This window comes from Euleptes europaea, chromosome 3 (assembly GCF_029931775.1).
Source record: "Euleptes europaea isolate rEulEur1 chromosome 3, rEulEur1.hap1, whole genome shotgun sequence".
NCBI lineage: Eukaryota > Metazoa > Chordata > Lepidosauria > Squamata > Sphaerodactylidae > Euleptes > Euleptes europaea.
The window spans coordinates 117,849,832-117,873,404 of NC_079314.1; the positions used below are offsets into that span (position 1 = coordinate 117,849,832).

General features: G+C 45.6%; 1 protein-coding gene across 1 annotated transcript in view; it reads left to right on the forward strand.

Moving 5' to 3' along the window:
- The window catches only part of MKLN1 (muskelin 1), a 106,641-nt gene that overhangs the window by 18,020 nt on the left and 65,048 nt on the right, over nucleotides 1-23,573 (forward strand). The window contains exons 3-5 of the mRNA XM_056846623.1: nucleotides 8,661-8,730; nucleotides 13,782-13,924; nucleotides 16,897-16,985. Of these exons, the coding sequence (XP_056702601.1) occupies nucleotides 8,661-8,730; nucleotides 13,782-13,924; nucleotides 16,897-16,985 (302 nt within the window). The remainder of the gene's footprint in view (nucleotides 1-8,660; nucleotides 8,731-13,781; nucleotides 13,925-16,896; nucleotides 16,986-23,573) is intronic.

A 23,573-nucleotide genomic window follows, 5' to 3' on the forward strand; every position in this document is an offset into this window, starting at 1 on the left:
CGTAGGATAAAATGTGATCGCATAAAAAAGAACGCAGGATGAATTCAGCAAGAACTGGAAATCCCAGCGCTGAGCAGAAACCTTGTCAACGTGTTTGCACTTAATGCTACGAAAAAAGCACCAAAGCCCCCAAACTGCTGGGAAAACAAGCCTTTCTCCGTTTTGTTCAGAAAACAAAGCTGAATAAAACCGCCTCGCTGCAATTTTCTTGCTGCTTAAATACACTTAACAAACGCTCACGGAGCCGAGGCAGCTGAATCGGCTAAGCTGGCGTTCGAGAGAGAAATCACATCCTTTGAGCGTCATGAATGGTTTGATCAAACATAATCGACTGGATGAAATAAGATCATTAAAATCATTCAGTGCAACAGAGAAACATCTTCCCTCTTTTGACAAGCTAGAAAGTGTTTTGGGGAAGAGGAAGGCTGCCTAACGTACAGCTGTCAGTCTGCCCCAATTTGGATTTTTTAACCATATTCAGAAAAATGCCCTAAAAAGTTATTCGCAACGTTGGATTGTCCTGATCAGTTATGACCGAAACCCATCGGTCTAATATATATTTATCCTGCCTTGCTCTGAGGAACTCATGGTAGGAAACCTGGTTTTTCTTTACCATGTTACCATCCTCTATATGACAGCTCTTCAAGTACTGGAAGGGCTGTCATATAGAGGAGGGTGCTGAGTTGTTTTCTGTTGCCCCAGAAGGTCGGACCAGAACCATTGGGTTGAAATAAAATCAAAAGAGCTTCAGTCTAAACATTAGGAAGAACTTTCTAACAATGAGAGCGGTTCCTAAGTGGGACAGGCTTCCTCGGGAGGTGGTGGGTTCTCCTTCCCTAGTGGTTTTTAAGCAAAGGCTAGATGGCCATCTGTCAGCGCTGATTCTATGACCTTAGGCAGATGATGAGAGGGAGGGCATCTTGGCTACCTTCTGGGCGTGGAGTAGGGCTCACTGGGTGTACGTGCGGGGAGGTAGTTTGGAATGTCCTGCATTGTGCAGGAGGTTGGACTAGATGACACTGGTGGTCCTTTCAGACTCTATGATTCTATGATTCTGTCTTCAGCCTTACCCTTGTAAGGGAGAGTAGGCTGAAAATACATGACTTGGCTTTGGGTAACACAGTGAACTCTATAACAGTGCAGCTGTTTGAACATTTCCTTCTTTTTTGTTGTTGCTGTCAAGCTGAAGATATGGCGACCCTGTGGGGTTTCCCAGGCAAGAGATGTTCAGAGCTGGTTTGCCACTGCCTGCCTCTGCTTCATGACCCTAGTCTTCATCAATGGTCTCCCCATCCAAATATTAACCAGGGCCGACCCTGCTTAGCTTCCAAGTTCTGACGAGATCGGGCTATCCGGGTCAGGGATATTTGAGCCTAGGTGTTCTAAATTCTAGTCCCTCTGCTATATTTACACCGGTTTGAAGCTTAGGCAAACAAAGCACATGCTTCCCCTCCAAGTTATGCGCCCTGAACGCAGCATCTGTATTTCAGCCTCATTTCTGGAACCTCGAGAGAGGTACATGGACTTCCCCTGGAGTGTCATGTCCTGATCCTGAACAAACTGAGACCTGTTTAAGAACATAATGACATAAGAACTACACATTCTGCAGAGACCTTCCCTGGCCTCGCAACTTCAGACTACATTTGACGGATATGCACGTAAGAAAAGCCCTGCTGGGTCAGACCAGTGATCCATCTGGTCCAGCAGCCAACCAGTTCCTCTGGAGATCCAACCACAGGGCATAGAAGCCGAGCCCTTCCCCTGATTCTGCCTCCTGGGACTAGGATTCAGAGGTTGACTGCCTTTGGACATGGAGGTTCTCTTTAGTCTCTTTGGCTAGGGGTCACTGATAGACCTGTCCTCCATTAATCTGTGTAATCCCCTGGAGAGCCAGCATGGTTTGTGGTTAAGAGTGGTGGTTTGGAGCGCTGGACTCTGACCTGGAGAACCGGGTTTGATTCCCCAACATGAGCGGCGGATGCTAATCTGGTGAACTAGGTTGGTTTCCCCACTCCCACACATGAAGCCAGCTGGGTGACCTTGGGCTAGTCACAGCTCTCTCAGCCCCACTGACCACACAGGGTGTCTGCTGTGGGGAGGGGAAGGGAAAGTGATTGTAAGGCGGTTTGATTCTTCCTTAAGTTGTAGAGAAAGTTGGCATATAAAAACCAACTCTTCTTCTGGCACCGAACTCCACGTTTTAATCTCCCTCTGTATAAAGAAGTATTTCCTTTTGTCTGTACTGAATCTACTACTGCTGATCGACTGACTGACTACTACTGCCCATTAGTTTCATTGTACACCCTCAGGTTTAGCGTCTGTCATAAGCTATCTATGCTGATCCATATGCATGTTCCTCATATTTGTAAGAAAGAGAACAGCAAATTAATTTGCATTACTCACAGGCATAACCCTGCCGATTCTTAAGATGCTTCATATCCCGAGAGTAAGCTAGGAACCCCCAAAAGTGCCTTTCTCACTGCGTGTAGAAAAATCCACCTTCTATTCTTCTGCTCACTCGAGTCGCTGAGATGGTTTTGTATTCACCGGCGAAGCCTTTACTTTTGAAGCTGGCTGACATTCCTGGCTGCGCGGCCAGCAGAGATATCAGCTAAGCGCCCGCAGCAGCCCCCCAGTCCCTGTAATGAACAAAATAAATTGTGTAGAATGAAGACAGGATTGGCTCAGTGCAGGTTCTCCTGCAGGCTTCCCAGAAATGGTAAAAAGCAACCAGTGTAAGGCAGTTGAGCTTAGGAAACGCCTTAAAGCTGCTTTCATATTACAATTCTGGTTGTGCTGTCATTTCCCTTTAGCTTTTCTTCCCTCTGTCTTCTCTGGGCAGACATCATTTTCACACATCCCATCGATAAAAGGAATGTAAGGAGCAGTTGGAGCCTTTAAGCATTACCCAGTGCTTCAGTTTCATGCACATGAAGAATCACAATGGAGCCACAGTGGAAGGCTTAATTTATGAATCATCCCACCAGATTCAAAGAAGCTTCAGAGATGTGAAAGGAATCCTCAGGAAAAAAAAGATAATCCATGCGGAGCCACAGCTAGCGTAGGTAGAGGCTATGTTCTGGATCTGATGTGTGTAGGTGGAAAGTGACTTATGGTGACCCATAGGGTTTTCAAGTCAAGAGATGTTTGGAATTGTTTTGCCATCACCTGCCTCCGCATGGGCTGAGAGAGTTCGGAGAGGGCTGTGACTGGCCCAAGGTCACCCAGGAGCCAGCGTGGTGCAGTGGTTAACTCGAATCTGGAGGACCGAGTTTGATTCCCCACTCCTCCACATGAGCGGCGGACTCTAATCTGGTGAACCGGGTTCGATTCCCTACTCTTTCACATGAGTGGCAGACTCTAATCTAGAGAACGGGGTTTGATTCCACACTCCTCCACATGAAGCCTGCTGAGTGACCTTGGGCTAGTCATAGTTCTTTCTGAACTCTGTTAGCCCCACCTACCCCACAAGGGGACACTTGTGGGTAGAGCAAGGGAGGAGATTGTAAACCGGTTTGATTCTCCTTTAAAAAAGGTAGAGAAAGTTGGCATATAAAAACCAACTCTTCTTCATGTGGAGGAGTGGGGAATCAAACCCGGATCTCCAGATTAGAGTCCGCCGCTCTTAACCGCTACATCATGCTGGCTCTTTTGAGAGAGGTGATCTCGGTTCAAATGCCTTTTCTGCCCCAACAATTCAGCGAGTGAGGACATGCTGAAGGCTCAGCCTCAGAAGGTTATTGAAAGGATAAATACGCTGTCCTGAGCTCCAGAAAGAGCTGTCGGTTTCAAATGAACACATAAATGAATACAAAGTTTCTTATTTATGTGCTGCCTTTCACCTGTGGGACCTTGAGCTTCATCTTACCCTGTGCAATAAATGAAATTTTTACTGCTGGCTAATCAAACAGCAAAGCAAATATGCATCTGAAGCAAGTACCTTTGATCAAGTTTGCCAGAAGACAACAGTTGTTCCTTTATACACCAATCTTCCCTCCAGTTGCATTGGAAGGTGATAATTTCATAACATCCGGCTATCAGAGGTAAACTGGAAGTTCTTACTTTATTTCATTTATACTGCACCTTTCTCAGATCAGCCACAGTCAGCAATAGGAGACCCCTAAGGAAGCCCAGGGTTACTACGCAGAGGAAGGCAATGGCAAACCACCTCTAAACATCTCTTGCCCTGAACACCCCTTAATTGGGGTTTCCTATGGGTCTGTTGCAGCTCAGTAGCACATTCTTCTTGTTACCTTTCTCACGGAGACTCCAGGCAGATTACAACTCAAAATAATGCAATAAGTATAGTACATAGAACCAGCAAAATTAGAGGACGAGGCACTAATAAGGCACTAAGCTAGGCAGGCAGAGTTGGTGAGTCTCAATGCGTGGATGAGACGGTGGTGCAGGGAAGAGGGCTTTAGATTTGTAAGGAACTGGGCAACATTTTGGGACCAGCCGGGCCTATACAAAAGGGATGGGCTCCACTTGAACCGGGATGAAACCAGACTGCTGGCACGTAATAAAAAAAAGGTGGCAGAGCAGCTTTTAAACTGAACCTGGGGGAAAGCCGACAGGAGCTGAGAAGCATCCGGTTTGGGCAAACTCAGTGCATACGGACAAAGGGAAATTGCTTCAGATTGCCCACATAGGAATTACTTAGACATGAAAGGGAATGGGCAAAAAATGATGGATAGCCACTTAAAGATGCCCAAAGGCACATGCCAGGCAAGTCGAAAGAGAGAAACAGTGTGGAGGTGTTTCTATGCTAATGCTAGAAGCCTCCAAGCAAAATTGGGGGAATTAGAGTGCATGGTTTTAAGAGAAAACATAGATATAGTGAGCATTACAGAAACCTGGTGGAGGGGAGAGAACCAGTGGGATACAGTCATCCCTGGATAGACTACAGAAATGACAGGGAAGGGCAAATTGGAGGGGGTGTTGCTATGTATATCAAGGAAGGCATAGTGTCTAATAAGCTAGAGACCATAAAAAGGGCAGACTCCTTGGATGAGTCTGCCCTTTTTATGGGTGACGATTCCGGGCCCCAAAGGAGATTTAGTACTGGGGAGTTCTATCAGCCCCCTGACCAAATGGCTCAGGGTGATCTTGAGATGGAGAATGAAATTAGGGAAGCATGTAAAGGTAATGAAGTAGTAATGATGGGAGACTTCAGCTTCCCTTATATTGATTGGCTTGACGGGAGCATACATTTATCCAAAGAGATAAAAATTTTAGACATCCTAAATGACTGTGCCCTCGAATAGTTGGTCATAGACCCTACCAGAGGGGAGGCAATCCTGGATTTAATACTCTTTGGTGCTGCCAGTGACTTAGTGCGGGATGTGGATGTAGTTGAGCCAGTTGGCAATAGTGATCACAATGGCATCAAATTTAATTTATATGTAAGTGGGAAAGTGGGAAATCTCACACAATTACCTTTTACTTTAAAAGAGGGAACTTCTCTAAAATGAGAAAACTGGTAAAGAGGAAGTTGAAAGGATCTGCAAAGAGGAGTGGGACAAAATACCTCCTGAGATGTGTGCAAACCTGGTGGCCACCTACAAGAAACGTCTGACCTCTGTAATTGCCAACAAGGGTTTTGCCACCAAGTACTAAGTCATCTTTTGCAAAGGGATCAAATACTTATTTCACTCATTATAATTCACATCAATCTCTGACTTTGTCTTCTGGGTTTCTGGTGTTTTTTGTGTTGTTATTCTGTCTCTCACAGCTACAATAGACCTACCATTAAAATTATGGACTGGTCATTTCTTCGTCAGAGGGCAAACGGGCAAATTCAGCAGGGGATCAAATACTTTTTTCCCTCCCTGTATGTGCTTGGCATGCAGAAGGTCCCAGGTTCAATCCCTGGCATCTCCAGTTAAAGGGACTAGGCAAGTAGGTGATGCGAAAGACCTCTGCCTGAGACCCTGGAGAGCTGCTGGTCTGAGTGGACAATCCTGACTGCGATGGACCAAGGGACTGATTCAATAGAAGGCAGCTTCGTGTGTATTCTACAGAACAGCAGGAGTGTGGGAATCTTTCTGACATCATAAAAACATTCTCCTAAACAGAATACCCCATCAAGTTAAATAATCTACTTCTTTACACTAACAAATACGTGGTATTTATTTATCCACACCATTGGAGTTCTTGCTTGATGTGTTAGAATCTAGTATGAGGTCAGATTGGGAAACTGAGGGTGCTCAAGAAACTCTCTTTACAAACCAGTTCTACTACAATCACTCAGTGCTCACAAGTGACAATCCTTATACCATTTTACATCACTACTGACTATGGTGACCCCATAGGGTTTTCAAGGCAAGAGACGTTCAGAGGTGGTTAGCCATTGCCTGCCTCTGCATCACAACCCTGGTATTCTTTGGAGGTCTCCCAGCCAAAATACTAGCCCCCAGGGCCGACCCTGCTTAGCTTCTGAGACCAGGCTAGTCTGGGGCTATCCAGGTCACGGCAAAGTTAAACATAAAAATGATATAAAATTAAACACAACGAACGTAAGGAACACACAGACTTACACAAATTTAATCTATGACGGGTATTAATGGCTGCATCGTATTCCCGAAACAGGTCAGTTGACTATATCATAAAGCTTTACTTATACGCGCAAGTTTAATCGACAGTTTCTTTAGTTGAGTGAGTATCATTTTAATATCTTTTCTTTTTTAAGAGTGTTGCGTGTACGATTTGTTTCAGAATAGGAGCCAAGTTATAATGGCCCGGCCTGCGTAAGAGCAATCTGATCTGTTGGTTGCGCTCCAACTTTCCTTGTGATTTTAATTTTGGTAGATGACGATGGAGGTTTCTACTTGGCAGTGAGCAAAACCAGAGGACTAGGACGCATTTATCTCTGCAGGCTATGTGATGAAGCCCCGAAAATTAGACTCATACTAGTTTATTATGAGTTGCTTACACTGATGTGATTTATATCTTTTGGTAAAAAGCCGAAAGTTTTCCGACTCCTTTTCCTTAAGCCAGTTTTAGATAGCTGTTTGAAATGATGTCGATATAGAAAACTGAGGAATTGCGTTAATTGGCTGAAGCAATTCAAACAAGAAGTCAAAGGGAAAAAGCTGACTCATCACAGGAATGTTGTCAGCGACCAATTATGGGAAGTAGGGCTTAAAATGAGCTAATCTACAAAATTCAGGTACACGTCCAGTGTATTTGTTCATTCAATCCACACGGTACCATTTCAATCTCCAAAGGAGGTCTTTATTCGGTCTGTGGTTATGGGTTTTGGTCACCCAGCAAGGTTCTGTGGCAGAGTTGGGATTCGAACTTGGCTCTCCCAGGTCCAGCACTCTTAACCACTACACACACTGCATTGTTTGAAAAACGGTTGATGGAAGTTAAGTGAGTAAGCTTTCAGATGGAGCATGCCGCCTCTCTCACCTGCCTAAATGGCCATTGTGGATGGAGAAGAGGCCATTCTCAGTTGAGGCAGCGACTGTCTGGTATAGAGTTCATCCGGGATTCCCTTTTTCTGTGGCGTTCTCCATCTTCAGAATGCCACCTGTGAGCATCAGAGAAGCTGTGCAGGTGGAAGAAATGGAGATTATGTTATCATTGATGGAAGACTTGTCTTTTTCTACCTTGCCAAAGGTGGATTATCGCAGAGTGGAAAAATCTGGGCAGGATGGGGACAGGTTTATAGGGGAGGGGCTGTGGCTCAGTGGTAGAGCATCGGCTTGGCACACAGACAGTCCCAGGTTCAATCCCCAGCATCTCCAGTTAAAGGGACTAGACAAGTAGGTGATGTGAAAGACCTCTGCCTGTGACCCTGGAGAGCTGCTGCCGATCTCAATAGACAATACTGGCTTCGATGGACCAAGGGTCTGATTCAGTATAAGGCAGCTATATGTGTTCATAAGAACATAAGAAAGGCCCTGCTGGATCAGACCAAGGCCCATCAAGTCCAGCAGTCTGTTCACACAGTGGCCAACCAGGTGCCTCTAGAAAGCCACAAACAAGATGAGTGCAGCAGCACCATCCTGTGTTCAGGTTTAAGGAAAATCATGTGTTCAGGTTTAAGGAAAGAAACAAGTATGAGAGTTTCAAGACCATTCTGAGAATGGTTTATGAATACCAGGAAGGTGTCCTAAACTGAGTTGGTTTATTAATCCATGTAGCCCAGCACCGTCTGTTCTGTTTGGTACAAGCTCAGAGAAGGAGTGGGTTCTTTGTTCAGGGTTGGGTTTTTTTTTTTTGCCGTCAGGTCACAGCTGATTTATGGTGACCCATAGGGTTTCCAGGGCAGGAGACTAACAAAGGTAGTTTGCCATTGCCTGCCTCCGCATCATGCCCCTGGCATTCCTTGGAGGTCACCCTTCCAAATACTTTCCAAGGTCAAGGCTGGGAGTGTGTGACTGGCCCAAGGTCACCCAGCAGGTTTCCATGGCAGAGACTGAAGAGTCAAACCTGGGTCTTCCAGACCCTAGTTTGACACCTTAACCACTACGCCACGTTGGTTTTGTGTGCAGTTTAGGGGAGTGTATTTGCAAAACACTTTGGAATGAGGAAGCACTTGCAGGAGGAAAATGGACCCTCTCTATTAACGCTGTGCTATTATCTGAATGGAAGTTGAACAACGAAGCTAATGCTGTGCATTTTCTTTTCTCCCTGGGTGTGTTTTCTAGGAACATTTTAGTGGACAAGCCCAACGATCAATCTTCACGGTGGTCTTCCGAAAGCAACTATCCTCCCCAGGTAACTGTTTTCCCTCTCCTGTACTATTGCAGGAATGTTTTGATTGGACTGGGGTTAAATTATATTTTCGGTATTGCTGTTGTGACTGGCATCTAATAATACCTATGCATTAATGGATTTTATTGTCCGGTGTCAGTATTTTGATCTCAAGACTGTGGAGTAGAGTAGCCTGATGAAGGAATCTGTCTGTTGAAGGGTCCCTTGGACATGTGAGGGCTCTTCTTAGGTTATTATGAAGGCCTCGGCCTCTATGCCCTGTTGTTGGACCTGCAGAGGAACGGGTTGGCCACTGCATGAGACGGGATGCTGGCCTAGATGGACCACTGCTCTAATCTAGCAGAGTTGTTCATCAAATAAGTCATTTTAGCCATATTTGCATATTCTGACATCTTTTCTTTCCATTCATCAACTTCCGGTCAAGGTCTTTTGTCTCCATCTCCTTGCAAGCACCCCTCTCGCTGCTGTTGTATTTAAACAACTCTTTGAGTCTCACTGGTAAATCTGATGGTGTTATACTCAGGAGAAAAGTTTTTGGATCCAGGCTAAGTTTTAAATTGAGCATTGTCTGTATTTTGCCACGAATCTTTTCCCAATAGCTTCTTGAAGTGCAAATCAGCTCTGATTCTTGGGACTGAGAGCACTATGAGCGGGAGTGTGCTTTCTTACCTGTAAAAAGCTTATTCAATCCTGCTCTGAGAAGGAGGGTATCTTGATGTTCCCGTGATTCCCATTGGCCACTCAGGGAGGCAGGACCAAATTTCCTCTTCTCGGGAAACAATTCTAACTTCTGTGTCGCTAAACACCCATGAACACATGAAGCTGCCTTATACTGAATCAGACCTCCCTCTGGTACATCCAAGTTAGGGTATTCTACTCAGACCAGCAGCAGCTCTCCAGGGTCTCAGGCAGAGGTCTTTCACATCACCTACACGCCTAGTCCCTTTAACTAGAGATGCCGGGGATTGAACCTGGGACCTTCTGCATGCCAAACAGATGTTCTACCACTGAGCCACAGCCCCTCCCCTAAAGCTTTTGGCAGGATCACACCCTGTTTGTTTTCAGCATTACTTGTGAGCAAAACACATCTCTGAACTTTAAGGGTTTTTAAATATTTCGTACAGGTAGTAGCCAGGCTAAAAATATCCAGCCAGATAATCATGTTCTATGCTGTTTCCATGTGTTTACCAGGTGGTCTTTCAATATTTCCTTTTGGCACACATCTCTCTGTGCTGTTCGGCAGTGCAATGCTGACATGTTCCTGCCATCATGAGAATATTATGTAACTTTGCATTAGTAGATGGTCCTAGAGGGCTTAAGTAGATTTGTAGCTCAGTTGTGCCAAGTACTCTTCAGGTCCGTGGTGACTGAAAGCTTCCTCAAAGCAATAACTTTTCTTAACTTACAGTTCTTAGACTGGATATAGGTGAAAAGACTGGTTAGGGTCTCTCCAGGATCAGAGGAGCTTGCCTATTATATTGGGTTGTGGAACAGGCAAGCAGGATAATGCTGCTTCAGTCGTCTTGCTTGTGGGCTTCTTAGAGGCACCTGGTTGGCCACTGTGTGAACAGACTGCCGGACTTGATGGGCTTTGGTCTGATCCAGCAGGGCTGTTCCTTCCTTCCCTCCCTCGTTCCTTCCTTCTCTCCAGTCTCAGAGGAGCATGCCAATGATATTAGGGGCTGTGGAACAGGCAAGTAGGGTAATGCTGCTGCAGTCGTCTTGTTTGTGGGCTTCCTGGAGGCACCTGGTCAGCCACTGTGTGAACAGACTACTGGACTTGATGGGCTTTGGTCTGATCCAGCATGGCCTTTCTCATGTTCTTACCACTTTTACACCTGCACAGCCAAGTGCAGTGTGGCTCTTCTCTTGTAGTCCGTGGCATCACCCCTCTGCCTCTTATCCTGACCTGGATAGCCTACGCTCGCCTGATCTCGTCAGATTTCGGAGGTTAAGCAGGGTCGGCCCTGTTTAGTACTTGGATGGGAGACCGCCAAGGAAGTCCAGGGTTGCTGTGCAGAGGCAGGTAATGACAAACCACCTGTTTGTCTCTTGCCTTGAAAACCCTATGGGGTTGCCATAAGTTGGCTGCGACTTGACGGCAACCCCCCCACCTCTTAGCTTAGTGTACTCTGGTTCAGAGTGGTGTAGTGGTTAAGAGCAGTGGTTTGGAGCGGTGGAGTCGGATCTCAAGAACTGGGTTTGATTCCCCATCCTCCACATGAGCGGCGAAGGCTGATCTAGTGAACTGGGTTGGTTTCCCCACTCCTCCACATGAAGCCAGCTGGGTGACCTTGGGCTAGTCACACTCTCTCAGCCTCACCTACCTACCTGTTGTGGGGAGGGGAAGGGAAAGTGATTGTAAGCTGGTTTGATTCTTCCTTTAGTGGTAGAGAAGGTAGGCTTATAAAAACCAACTCTACTTCATCTTCTTCTTCATCCTCATCATCATATGAACTAGTCCCTTTAGATGTACTGAGTGTTAGTCTCCAGCCAAGAGAGCTGCAGCTCTCTTTTTCTCGTTTTCAGTTGGCCACTGCGTAGTCAAGTGTGTGCACATGGGGATTCTTGGCTCGTGTGCACGCTTGGCCCCGATTTCTTGTCTTCTGGTTAGAAAAATTAGTTTTGACATTGACGTGTTTCCATCGAGGCAGGATTTAAAAAAACCACATTCTTAGCATTCTGTTGTTGTTACGGCATGCTATATCAATCAAAATCCCCAGTAGAAAATAGAAAAAGATCTGGACACAAACTTCAAATGTGCGCCTAAAAACGTGATGAGCGAACTGTTCCTGGAAATGCGCGCATGGGATGTGTGTATTCATCAGAAAGTAAAGGTTGGCTGCCCATCTTTGGCAGCTGCTCTCTCCTTCCCATGCTAAGCCTTTGCTGTCTGGTAATGTTGGGAAGAACCCCATGTTATTTCTCCCTGCGTTAGTATGTTTGAAGACGTACAGTTCAGAACTTTCACTTGTTTTATCATGTTCTGTGCTCAGCCTTCCTCTGATTTTTAATTTTTTTAAAATTATTTATAGATATATAAAAAGAGAATATAAGAACATAATATAAAAGAAAAAAAAGTTTTCAAATCCATACCATGACAGCAGTTACTATTGCGTCAGAAGAAAAAGAAAGAATATAACAGATAATATTATAAACAATGCAAAATATTAAAAAACCAACAGCAGTTATGAGCAGTATACAATAAAATAATGAAAGATATAAACAATGATTATCCTAATAATCTTAACATCAATCATCAGGTACTCTGTATAATACCTGATAAGCACAATATTGAAATTAAGCAATATTATAAAATAAATTGTAAAATATAACAGATCACACTACTCGCAGTAGTAATTAATAATAATAGTAATTAATACTACTACTTCTAATAATAATAATTTTCTAAGTATATTCCCCAAATTAAGTTTTGTTTGCTTTTTAGCACATTTCTATTGCAATATATGCCCAGAAGATTTTGCATGTTTCATATATATAGTTGCTGCAATCATTTTTTTTCCTACACCCCATTTTAAAAGAATAATATAAGTAATACACTTTCCATTTATCTTGGAATTCTTCAGTTGATCTTCTGTTCACATAGTTTGTCAATTTTGCCAATATTGCATATTCAGTCAGTTTAGTCTCCCATTCCTCTCTGCAAGGACATCCTTCTGCTTTCCATTTTAGTGCAAAGTGTAACTCTGGCCTAAATTATCATATATCTAAACAATTCTTCCAAACTTTTTGGAATATTTTTTGGTAAAATGCCCAGCAGCACACTCTTAGCTTCCGTAGAAAATTTAGCTTTTAAAATTTTCTGAATTTCAGCATGTGTTTTTTCCCAGTATTTTTTGTCTTTTTGCACATCTGGAGACAAAAAACTGCAATTGGTGCAAGGGAAAAATTGTTTAATAGTTAAAATTGCCCCTACACGTTTCACACGTTGGGAAGGGGCTGTGGCTCAGTGGTAGAGCCTCTGCTTGGCATGCAGAAGGTCCCAGGTTCAATCCCCGGCTTCTCCAGTTAAAGGGACCAGGAAAGTAGGTGATGGGAAAGACCTCTGCCTGAGACCCTGGAGAGCCGCTGCTGGTCTGAGTAGACAATACTGACTTTGATGGACCAAGGGTCTGATTCAGTATAAGGCAGCTTCATGTGTTCACGTACGCTTCTTCAGGGGGATCTTTCTTTACTCAGACGTCCCGAGCAAGAAAGTAGGTTTCATGATTGTTTCATTGCTTGCTCTGGATGTTTGAGTAAAGAAAGGTCCCCCTGAAGAAGTGTATGCGAAATGCGTAGGGGCAATTTTAACTATTAAACAATTTTTCCCTCGCACCAATTGCTGCTTTTTGTCTTCGTTTTGGTTTGGTGTGGCCCTTTTCTTTCTTTTCTTTTTTTTGCACATCCACCACATGATTAAAAAGTACCATCCACCTCTTACATTGCCAGCATTTCCCTTTATCATTCTTATTCATCTTCTCGATATCCTTTGGAGTAGTATATCACCGACCAAACTACTAATTTTCTCTTAATGATTGCCTGACTGTAAATTTTGTATCTATTGTCCATAAAGATTCCCCATTGTTGGAAAGGTCTTTCTTACTCGAAATTTTGCATCCATCTAACCCAGTGGTTCCCAACCTTTTTTTGACCAGGGACCACTAGGACTTTTTTGTTTGGTGCAGGGACCCCAAGGTTCAAAATAAAAATTCTGAGAATTTGAAAATAAACTTTAATCATAACTGTTAGTTAAACATTAAACTTAGAATAATATTTGAATATATATTTTTATAATAGAGAACTTTTAATTGAAAATATTAATTTATTATGGGTTGATAACTTTGTTTCGCGGACCTTAATTTAGTTCTCGCGGACCCCTGGGGGTCCACGGACCCCCGGTTGGGAACCAGTGATCTAACCATACATGTCTTAACTTGTTCCAGTTCGTTTTAAGGTTCCGGTTAGCACTGGGTGCTTGGGCATTGCTTGTGATTAGATGAAAAGAAAGCCAGGGCGGAGGATTCACATCCTGTTTCTTTTTCCTTTCCCAGTATCTGATCTTGAAACTCGAACGACCTGCCATAGTCCAGAGTATCACGTTTGGAAAATATGAGAAAACCCACGTCTGCAATTTAAAGAAGTTTAAAGTTTTTGGTGGGATGAATGAAGAAAACATGACAGATCTGTTATCTAGGTAAGGAGGGCGTTTGTGTGTGTGTGAGAACGTTCGTCGTGTCCTTTTCATTGCCTGACTGTTAGAACTGGAGGTGTCGGGTGCTGAAGTGCCCCCCACCCCGGTTGCATGGCTTCCGCTTTTTCATTCAGGGCTATTCGCAAGAATGGCACCATAGGATCGAGGCCTTGTTTACATGCCCAGATCCATAATGGTCATAGAATCATAGAGTTGGAAGGGGCCATATAGGCCATCTAGTCCAACCCCCTGCTTAATGCAGGATCAGCTAGAGCATCCCTGACAAGTGCTTGTCCAGCCTCTGCTTAAAGGCTATCCAGCTGGTACCTTTCCTCCCGCAATTTAAACCCATTATTGCGAGTCCTATCCTCTGCTGCAAACAGGAACAGCTCCCTGCCCTCCTCTAAGTGACAGCCCTTCAAATCCTTAAAGAGAGTAATCATGTCCCCCCTCAACCTCCTCTTCCTGGTGGTTCAAAGGGAGCTAGCTCATGGAGTTTTCCAGCCAAATCGGAAGGAAGCTCCTTTTTGGTTTGGATGGGAAAAGCCTCCGATTCAACCAGGGTGCTGTCCCAGTTCTGGAGACAAAACTGAGCTTCATCAGTACCCCGGACAGCTCACTGCTTTTCAGGCTGTTCCCAAGACCGGCCCTAACCGGCCCCATTACCCTGATCGTGGCTCTTTAATGATACTAATAACCATAAATTTGGATGTTGGTTTCAAACCCCCATGTGAGCTTCACCTTCCTTATTTCTGCAGAACATGAACGTGTGCAACTCTGCCAATTTGCTATTTAATGTCTAATCACACTGTCTCAGGACTATACCTCTGCTAGCTTCCTACCTTTGCCTTTTAAATTTTAAACTTTCATATGTTGCTTTTCCATCCTCCCTCCCCCCAAAAAAAAAGATCCACAAGGCAGCTTACAGGTAAAGATAGAAATGGGATTAAAACCACAGTGACAGCTAGGCAGAATTTATAGACAGTGAACTACAATTAACCACCAAGCAGCAGGAGGGAAGCACAGCTGTCTTCCTGCTCCCTCAGAGGCTCTGTTTAAAAGAAGAGCCTTAATACTGTGACCCAGGGGTGTCAAACTCGTTTTTTACAAGGGGTGGATATGAAGAAAGAAGGCGGTTAAGGGGAGTCATGATAGATGTGTATAAAGTTATGCATGGTATGGAGAGAGAGGAAAGGGAGAAGCTATTCTCCCTCTCTCATAATACTAGAACGCGGGGGGTCATCTGCTGAAGCTGGAGGGGGAGAGATTCAAAACTGATAAAAGGAAGCATTTCTTCACACAACGCATAGTTAAATTGTGGGACTCCCTGCCCCAGGATGTGGTGATTGCCGTCAACTTAGAAGGCTTTAAGAGGGGAGTGGACATGTGCATGGAGGAGAGGGCTATTCATGGCTACTAGTCAAAGTGGATGCTAGTCATGTTGCATACCTTTTCTCTCCAGGATCAGAGGAGCATGCCTATTATATTGGGTGTTATGGAACACAGGCGGGACAATGCTGCTGCAGTCTTCTTGTTTGGAGGCTTCCTAGAGGCACCTGGTTGGCCTCTGTGTGAACAGACTGCTGGACTTGATGGGCCTTGGTCTGACCATCAGGGCCTTTCTTACATTCTTATGACATAAATGTCACTTTGTCAGGTCTGGCCATGCCTCGCCAGCCCAAATTGAGTGTGTGTGTGTGTGTGTAGGTGGCTGGGTGGTGGCTGCCTTGGCTGGTTCGCGGGTTGGATAAGAGCTTTCAAGGGGTCGGATCCAGCCCATGGGCCTTATGTTTGACACCCCTGCTGTTACCTTTAAAAGCGCAGAAACCACGAGTCTCCTTGGGGATGAGGTGCTAAACCTGAGCATCGCTTAAGAGAAGGCCTCGAAGGACAGTCTCCTTCCATCTGTCCCTGTGTGCCAACCATGATCGCCAGCCAACCCACCACTTGGCTGTCCCACCACTTAGGGTGGCCTGGCTGGCATCGACTGGAGCCTGGGCTTTTCCCATCGTGGCTCCTGCTCGGTGGAATGGGCTCCCCGAAGAGTTGAGGGCGCCCCGCTTCCCCAGAGATTTTCAGGAGGCATTTCATGGCCTGCATATTTACCAGGGCTTTTGGGGGTGGGGTTGGAATTGGCAGGCAGTTTTTAAGAGGAGTCGGGTGGAGGGATCTGGAATTTGCTGTTTTATTTTTGGTTTTTAAACTAAAAATATTTTTAACTATTCATAGAATCATAGAGTTGGAAGGGGCCATACGGGCCATCTAGTCCAACCCCCTGCTTAATGCAGGATCAGCCTAGAGCATCCCTGACATTTGTATTGTAAGCCACCTTGAACCACAAGGAAAGGCGAGATATAAATGTTTTAATAAGTAAATAGAATTGTTTTTGGTAGCCACCCGCCCTATTTCAGATGATGGAAGTACACATTTTAGGACTTCCTAACTCGCACGCACACAGAGGAAGCCAAAATTGAGGGGAACAAGAGTAATATTTTTTTTAAAAAACCACAGGGAAAGAGGAGAGAGAATAAAACAAACAGTCTGGTGGCAGCTGCTGCTGATTCAACATTTATCACAGCCAGTGAGAATTCCAAGGGCCAGTCAGAAGCCCTAGTGGGCAAGAACCTCCCCTGGCCATGCCAGCTTTCTAAAAACACTTGGGTGCCAGGAAAGGTGTTGGTGGGTGCCATGGCGCCCACAGGCATCACACTGGGGACTCCTGCTCTATCTTACAGATTTAAAAATGGGGAGATCGATACACAGTGAAGTATTTTGGTGGTCCTAATCGTTGGGGGGGGGGAGAGAGAGACTTGGCATCTCCTTGATTCTTATTCCCTGCTAATAACTAGTTCTCCTGGAGGGCACGTGTCCCGCACGTTTGCTTAAGAATGGGAAGCAATGTGAAATGTATCTGCTCCTTAGCTCTAAAAGTCATTGATAAGATGTAATATCTTGGTGTTTTTCCCTCCTTACAGCGGCTTAAAGAATGATTATAACAAAGAAACCTTCACCTTGAAGCATAAAATCGACGAGCAGATGTTCCCTTGCCGTTTTATCAAGATAGGTAAATATATTTTCCCAGCATTTGTGTTATCGGGTCTCTGTTATCCATATTTGTGCTCACAGATGATCTCGTTCTTTTGTCCGCTGCTTCAGCCCGCTTCGCCTGCTGGCAGGAGTTTAAGAAAATAAAATACCTCTGAAAACCTTGAGACTTTGCAGCAAGGTAACGCACGGTCCCTTGGGATGTTTCTTGGAGAAGGTTTGAAATAGTCTGCAGTGTGGTGCAGTATGGCTGGAGCAAATTCCACGAGCATTCCAAGGCCTGCTTTTTGGACATTGCTGGCTAGTGCCTGTCAGTCTGCAGGCCCATAAACGTCTTGCAGCTCTCGTGTCTTGGAGTATCCCTTTCTCGTTGCATTTGATGGTGCTGGCTGATTACATGCTGCTGATCCTTGTGGATGTGGCTGGGGTTTCCTTGGGGCTTAGCATGCAATCTCGTTCAGGAGTCCTGAGCGCTTGAAAATTGTTCCAGGTGTGTAGCCGTGTTAGTCTGTAGTAGCACAACAAAATTTGAGCCCAGTAGCAGAAGAAGAGTTGGTTTTTATATGCCGACGTTCTCTACCACTTAAGGAAGAATCAAACCGGCTTACAATCGCCTTCCCTTCCCCTCCTCACAACAGACTCTCTGTGAGGTAGGCTGAGAGAGCTCTAAGAGAGCTGCAACTAGCCCTAGGTCACCCAGCTGGGTTCATGTGGAAGAGAGGGGGAAACCAACCCGGTTCACCAGATTAGCATCCGCCACTCATATGGAGGAGTGGGGAATCGAACCCTGGAAAACGTTGTTGGGCTTTGGTGCTATCGGACTCGATGTTTTGTCCTGCCAGTGGAGAACCATGGCTGCACCTGAGATTTAAGACTCTGGCTCTGAGGTCAGAGGTGTGGCTCCCAGCTCTGTTTGCATTGCCTTTTAGAAATTAACTGGAGGACAGCCGTGCATGGACACAACCCTTTTGTGTGTGTATGTGAACAACAGAAGAGGATGGCAGTTGAGGCCAGCAGGAGATTATAGTCTGTCTGATGTTGCTGTCTCTAGAGTTTCCTGTACATACGACGCTAGCGTTGGGCCATTTTCCCCAGCCGTTTTGTCTCGTTGTCTAAATGAAACAGGGTAGCTTTTCTTTCTAAGCAGCTTAAATATTGATCTGTCTCATCCTGCTTTGATATGGGGAGGGGCTGCCGCTCAGTGTTCAGTCCCCGGCATCTCCAGTTAAAGGCAAGTAGGTGATGTGAAAGACCTCTGCCTGAGACACTAGAGAGCCACTGCCAATCTTAGAAGACAATGTTGATTGGGAGGGGCTGTGACTCATTGATTGAGCCCCTGCTCAGCGTGCAGAAGGTCCCAGGTTCAATCCCCGGCATCTTCGGTTACAGATCAGGTAGTAGGTGATGAGAAATCCCTCTGTTTGAGGCTCTGAAGAGCTGCTGCCAGTCTTAGTAGACAGCAAAGGGTTTAATGGCTCAAGGATCTGTTTCAGTATCTGGCGGCTTCATGTGTGGGCTGCTTTAAAGGTTAGAGCAGCATCACAAGTGTTTCTTGGAACCAGCGTGGTGTAGTGGTTAAGAGCGGCGATTTGGAGCAGTGGACTCTAATCTGGAGAACCAGGTTTGATTCCCCACTCCTGCACATGAATCCTGCTAGGTGACCTTGGGCTATACCATGTAAGTGATAAATAACCAGCACAATGGCAAGTGGTCCGTTAACTATAAGCCAACAATTTACCAGAGACTTACTCACAAGAGTACCACTGTTGTTCATCTAAAGCTCATAATTGAATGCAAAACATCAACAAGGTAAAGTACATATGAACCATAAATTAATACAGTATTTCAGCCCGGATAACCTACAAGAACCAATAATACAATATTGCTTTTTGCAGGTATATTGAAATATTTCCACTGGTGGAAAGCAGGTAAATTCAAAAATGTCCATGACAAAATGACTTAACAGTTTAACATAGTAGCAAAATGTTTATAACAAAATTCCACCAATGGTCTTAACACCTTGTTGATGTTTTGTATTCAATTATAAGCTTTAGATCAGTGGTTCCCAAACTTTTCAGGCCGCCGCCCCCTTGGTTTCACAAACTCAACCCCAGCGCCCCCTGCCCTATCCTATAAAAAGCATTACTCAAAATAGGGGTTTGCATGATGCACTAAAGAAGATAAGAACAATAAATTTTCAAAACAGTAACAATTAATTGCCCATCTATTCAAAATCTAATTAAAACTTTTTAGTTGAATTTTTTTCAGCAAAACTGAAGAACGTGATCCAGTGGTACCAGCTCTTCAAAGTCTGGGGAAAAAATTCTGATAGTTTCCACCAAATTTGCCAGCATGGTGCCATAGCTCGATCTATTGTAAATTAGTGAACAACGCAGTTGAAGGGGCCCACCTCTACCGCCCCCACTGCTGCCCACTTGCCTCTTCATGCCCCCCTAGGTAATCCCATTGCCCCTAGGGAGTGGTACTGCCCACTTTGGGAATCACTGCTTTAGATGAACAACACTGGTGCTCTTGTGAGTAAGTCTCTGGTAAATTGTTAGCTTATGGTTAATAGACCAGTTGCCATTGTGCTGGTTATTTATCACCTTGGGCTAGTCACAGTTCTTTCCAAATTCTCTCAGCCACACCTACCTCACTAGGTGTCTGTTATGTGAAGGGGAAGGGAAGGCGGTAGTAAGCAGGTTTGAGATTCCTTAAAGGTAGAGAAAATCAGGGTATAAAAACCTCCTCTTCTGAAGTAATCAGTGTCAGTGGAAGATCTAGTTTCACAGCCACAAGAACCAAACCGCTGCTTTTTGGCTCTCCTGGGAGGAGGAGGGAAGATGCTTTCAGATGAATAATCCTTGGAATCTCTGGGCTAGGACCAGGGCAGGCAGATTGAAGCTGGACTGGGCAGCCATCCCTGGGTTTAAGGGAATTAAATTTGTTTAATCAGACAAGGACATTTGGTTTGCATTGCATCATGGTCTCTGGGTGGCCCTGCCTCTCGCCGCCTGTTAAATGTTCTGCGCTGGCAAGCGCTTGCTAACCTGAGCTCATCCAGTAATTAGGTCAGCTTTGTTTTAAAAGAACTGGGGTGGCAGATGACTAGCCACACCTTAAAACAATTCCTTGCATCGACTTGTTGGCACTTAACACGCACATCCTGCTCATTGATGTATGTGTGTGTGTGTGTGTGTGTAAAGTGCCATCAAGTCGCAGCCGATTTATGGTGATCCCTTATGGGCTTTTCAAGGCAAGAGACCAACAGAGGTGGTATGCCATTGCCTGCCTCTGCATAGCGACCCTGGTATTCCTTGGTGCTCTCCCATCTAAATACTAACCAGGGCTGACCCTGCTTAGCTTCCGAGATCTGACGTGCTGTTACTCACCATCATATTGATCAAGGTCACCGCTTGGGACATCTGTATTTTGAGACAATGTACCTTTGAATACCTGATATGGGAGTTAAGCAGGGGGCCAGCTGCTGCTTGAGAGCCAGAGTGGTGTAATTGTTAAGAGTATCTGGGAGAACGGGGTTCGAATTCCCTCTGTGCCATGGTACAGTTCATGGTAGGGCTCAGTGGTAGAGCACCTGCTTGGCATGCAGAAGGTCCCAAGTTCAATCCCTGGCATCTCCAGCTAAAGGGACTAGGTAAGTAGGTGATGTGTAAGACCTCTGCCTGAGACCCTGGAGATGGACTGAGGGTCTGATTCAGTATAAGGCAGCTTCATGTGTTCATGCGTACCTTGCTGGATGACCTTGGGCCAGTCATATACTCTCAGCCTAACCTAATTCACAGGGTTGTCGTGAGGATAAAACGGAAGGAGAGGAGAATTATGTGAGCTACCTTGAGTCCCCATTGGGGAGAAAGATGCGGTATAAATGAAGCAAATAAACAAAACAGGTGCCTTTAGGAAGCACTCTATTTATGTGGCCACTGTTGGCCACTGGATGCTGGGCTAGATGAATCTTTAGTTTGCTGCTCTGGTTTTATTACCTTTAAAGCAGGGGTGTCAAACTCATTTGTTACAAGGGCCGGATATGACATAAATGTCACTTGGTCAGGCCGGGCCATGTGTACCATAAAATTTAATGCAAGGTACCAGAGATACAAACACTATAGAAGACACAGGCAAAGCCAATTAATGATATTTTAAACTTTATTTATTACTTTAAATACAAACATGCTTGAAACATGCTTAGGGGAGGGGCCATAGCTCAGTAGTAGAACATCTGCTTGGCAGGCAGAAGGTCCCAGGTTCAATCCCCAGCATCTCCAGTTAAAAGGACCAGGCAGTAAGTGATGTGAAAGACCTCTGCCTGAGACCCTGGAGAGCCGCTGCCGGTCAGAGTAGACAATACTGACTTTGATGGACCAAGAGTCTGATTCAGTAGAAGGCAGCTTCATGTGTTCATGTGTTCACAATAACACTCTTACAGTTTTTTCTTTTACATAACAGTCCTCGATAATTGACACCTCAGGAGTGAGGGGGTGGCGGCCACTCCAACTGGCGGGCTTGCTGCAGGCTTGCCAGCCCAGATCTTTATGGGGGCGGGGGCTGCTTCAGCTGGCTCACGGGCCAGATAAGAGCTCCCAAGGGGGCGGATTTGGCCCCCGGGCCTTACGTTTGACACCCCTGGCTTAAAGACTCTGCACTTTTGATATCTGGATGAAGAGGTGATAGAGAGGGTGGCGTGGTCAACGGGAAGGACCTTTCAAGGCATTGATGCAAGAAAAGTTTCTGCACACTCACAACGGAAGGCGGTGCGGGGGGGGGGGGGAAGAGATTTTTTTGTCCCTGCTCGAAAGCGCTGGTGTTTGAGCTCCGAAAAGGGTTTCTGAGCGGCAGACGTTCCACTGCACAGCCCGAGAGCTGTTTACGTGCTGCACGTGGGCTGAACTGAGAACTCGGCACCGAAGCAGCGCTGCCATCTGTGTTCCTCCAGCGCTGGCTCTGCGCTGTGAGGTCCAAAATATTCCAGTGGAGGAAATGCCCTTTCCATTAGCCTCTTGCCAAGAAGAAGCTGTTCCCCCCAGAGTGCATTGTCACTTCACACGGACCACTGGAGGTGGTCTCCTTAATGCCACATGTAACCCAAGGACATACTCTTGAGTACCCTCTCTTGTTTCTCTAGCTCGCTCCCATGTTTGTGCACCACCGGGGGAAATTGATAGAGACGGGCCTGCCTTCTCCGAATGGAAGAATCCCCGCCATGAGATCCAAAGGACTCTCAGGTTTCTTAGGGGGAACGCAGTTATCATTTATTAACTGGGCTGTCCTGAGCTGATCGATCGGCGAGTTTTGAAAATAAATAAAACCGGGCTTCCATTTCTGGATCTTAGCAGTGCCGCCAACCAAAACTGGGAGCTGGGCCAAGGCGGGCCGAGTCAGTGGCCCCGTCCTCCGGCGTAACAGCGGTGCTTTATTCAGAATGATCAAAGGGGTGGTGGTGTCAGGAGTATAATTGCCGCAATAAAAAACGAGGGGCCTGGTGCCGCCGGTCACTTGTATGATAGACTGCGCCGGAACCTTCCACGGGCCATTAGGGCTCCATTATTTCAGTGAGCTCCCAGGATGGCTCTGCAGAACGGCCAGTACATCTATCTAAATGCTCCTGGCACTCTGTGGGCTTCATTTATATCCCCAGCTGTCCCCTGCGTTTGCTCTGAGATTCTGCGTTCTTTATCGCTTAAGCGTTCGTGTGTGACTCGTCAAGCACTTTTGAAGTGAAATGTTAACAGATGAAACCTTAATTCATCAACAGTGTCAGCTTTCCAAGGGACACCCTTGAACTAATGTGGTTTCTGAAAGGGGAACCTTATAATATCCTCTGAAATGCATAAGAATGTTTAGAATGAAGCTCATGCATCATGTTACATGTTTTGGTCTGATCTTTGACCTTCAAAAGCAGAGTTCAATTTAGAAGAAGAAGAAGAGCTGGTTTTTATATGCCGACTTTCTCTACCACTTAAGGCAGAATCAAACTGGCTTACAATCTCCTTCCCTTCCCCTCCCCACAACAGACACCTTGTGAAGTAGGTGAGGCTGAGAGAGTTTGGGGAGAGCTGTGACAGGCCCAAGGTCACCCAGCTGGCTTCATGTGGAGGAGTAGGGAAACCAACCCGGTTCACCAGATTAGAGTCTGCCGCTCATGGGGAGGAGTGGGGAATCAAACCCGGTTCTCCGGATTAGAGTCCACCACTCTTAACCGCTACACCACACTGGCGTGGGGAGGGGAAGGGAAGGAGATTGTAAGCTGGTTTGATTCTCCTTGAAAGGTAGATAAAATCGGCATATAAAAGCCAGCTCTTCTGCTTCTTTGTTCCTGTCTTCTGGGTGGGGAGAATATTTACGGAGGGCACAGTCTATGTGATGCATGGCTGTCATTACTGAGAAGTGCCAAAGTGCCAGGGACGTAATGCCACCTTATACATGCTCAGGATTGGGGCATATAAACTGGCACACCAGCACACGTATCACATTACTGAAATCCACCCCCAGGCCAACAGCATGTCTCTTCTCACTTCTCCTTGTTCCTGACTAAAAAACTTGTGATGCCTTTCTTCTCCACTGGATCCAAAGTCCTGGCAGATCCCATAAC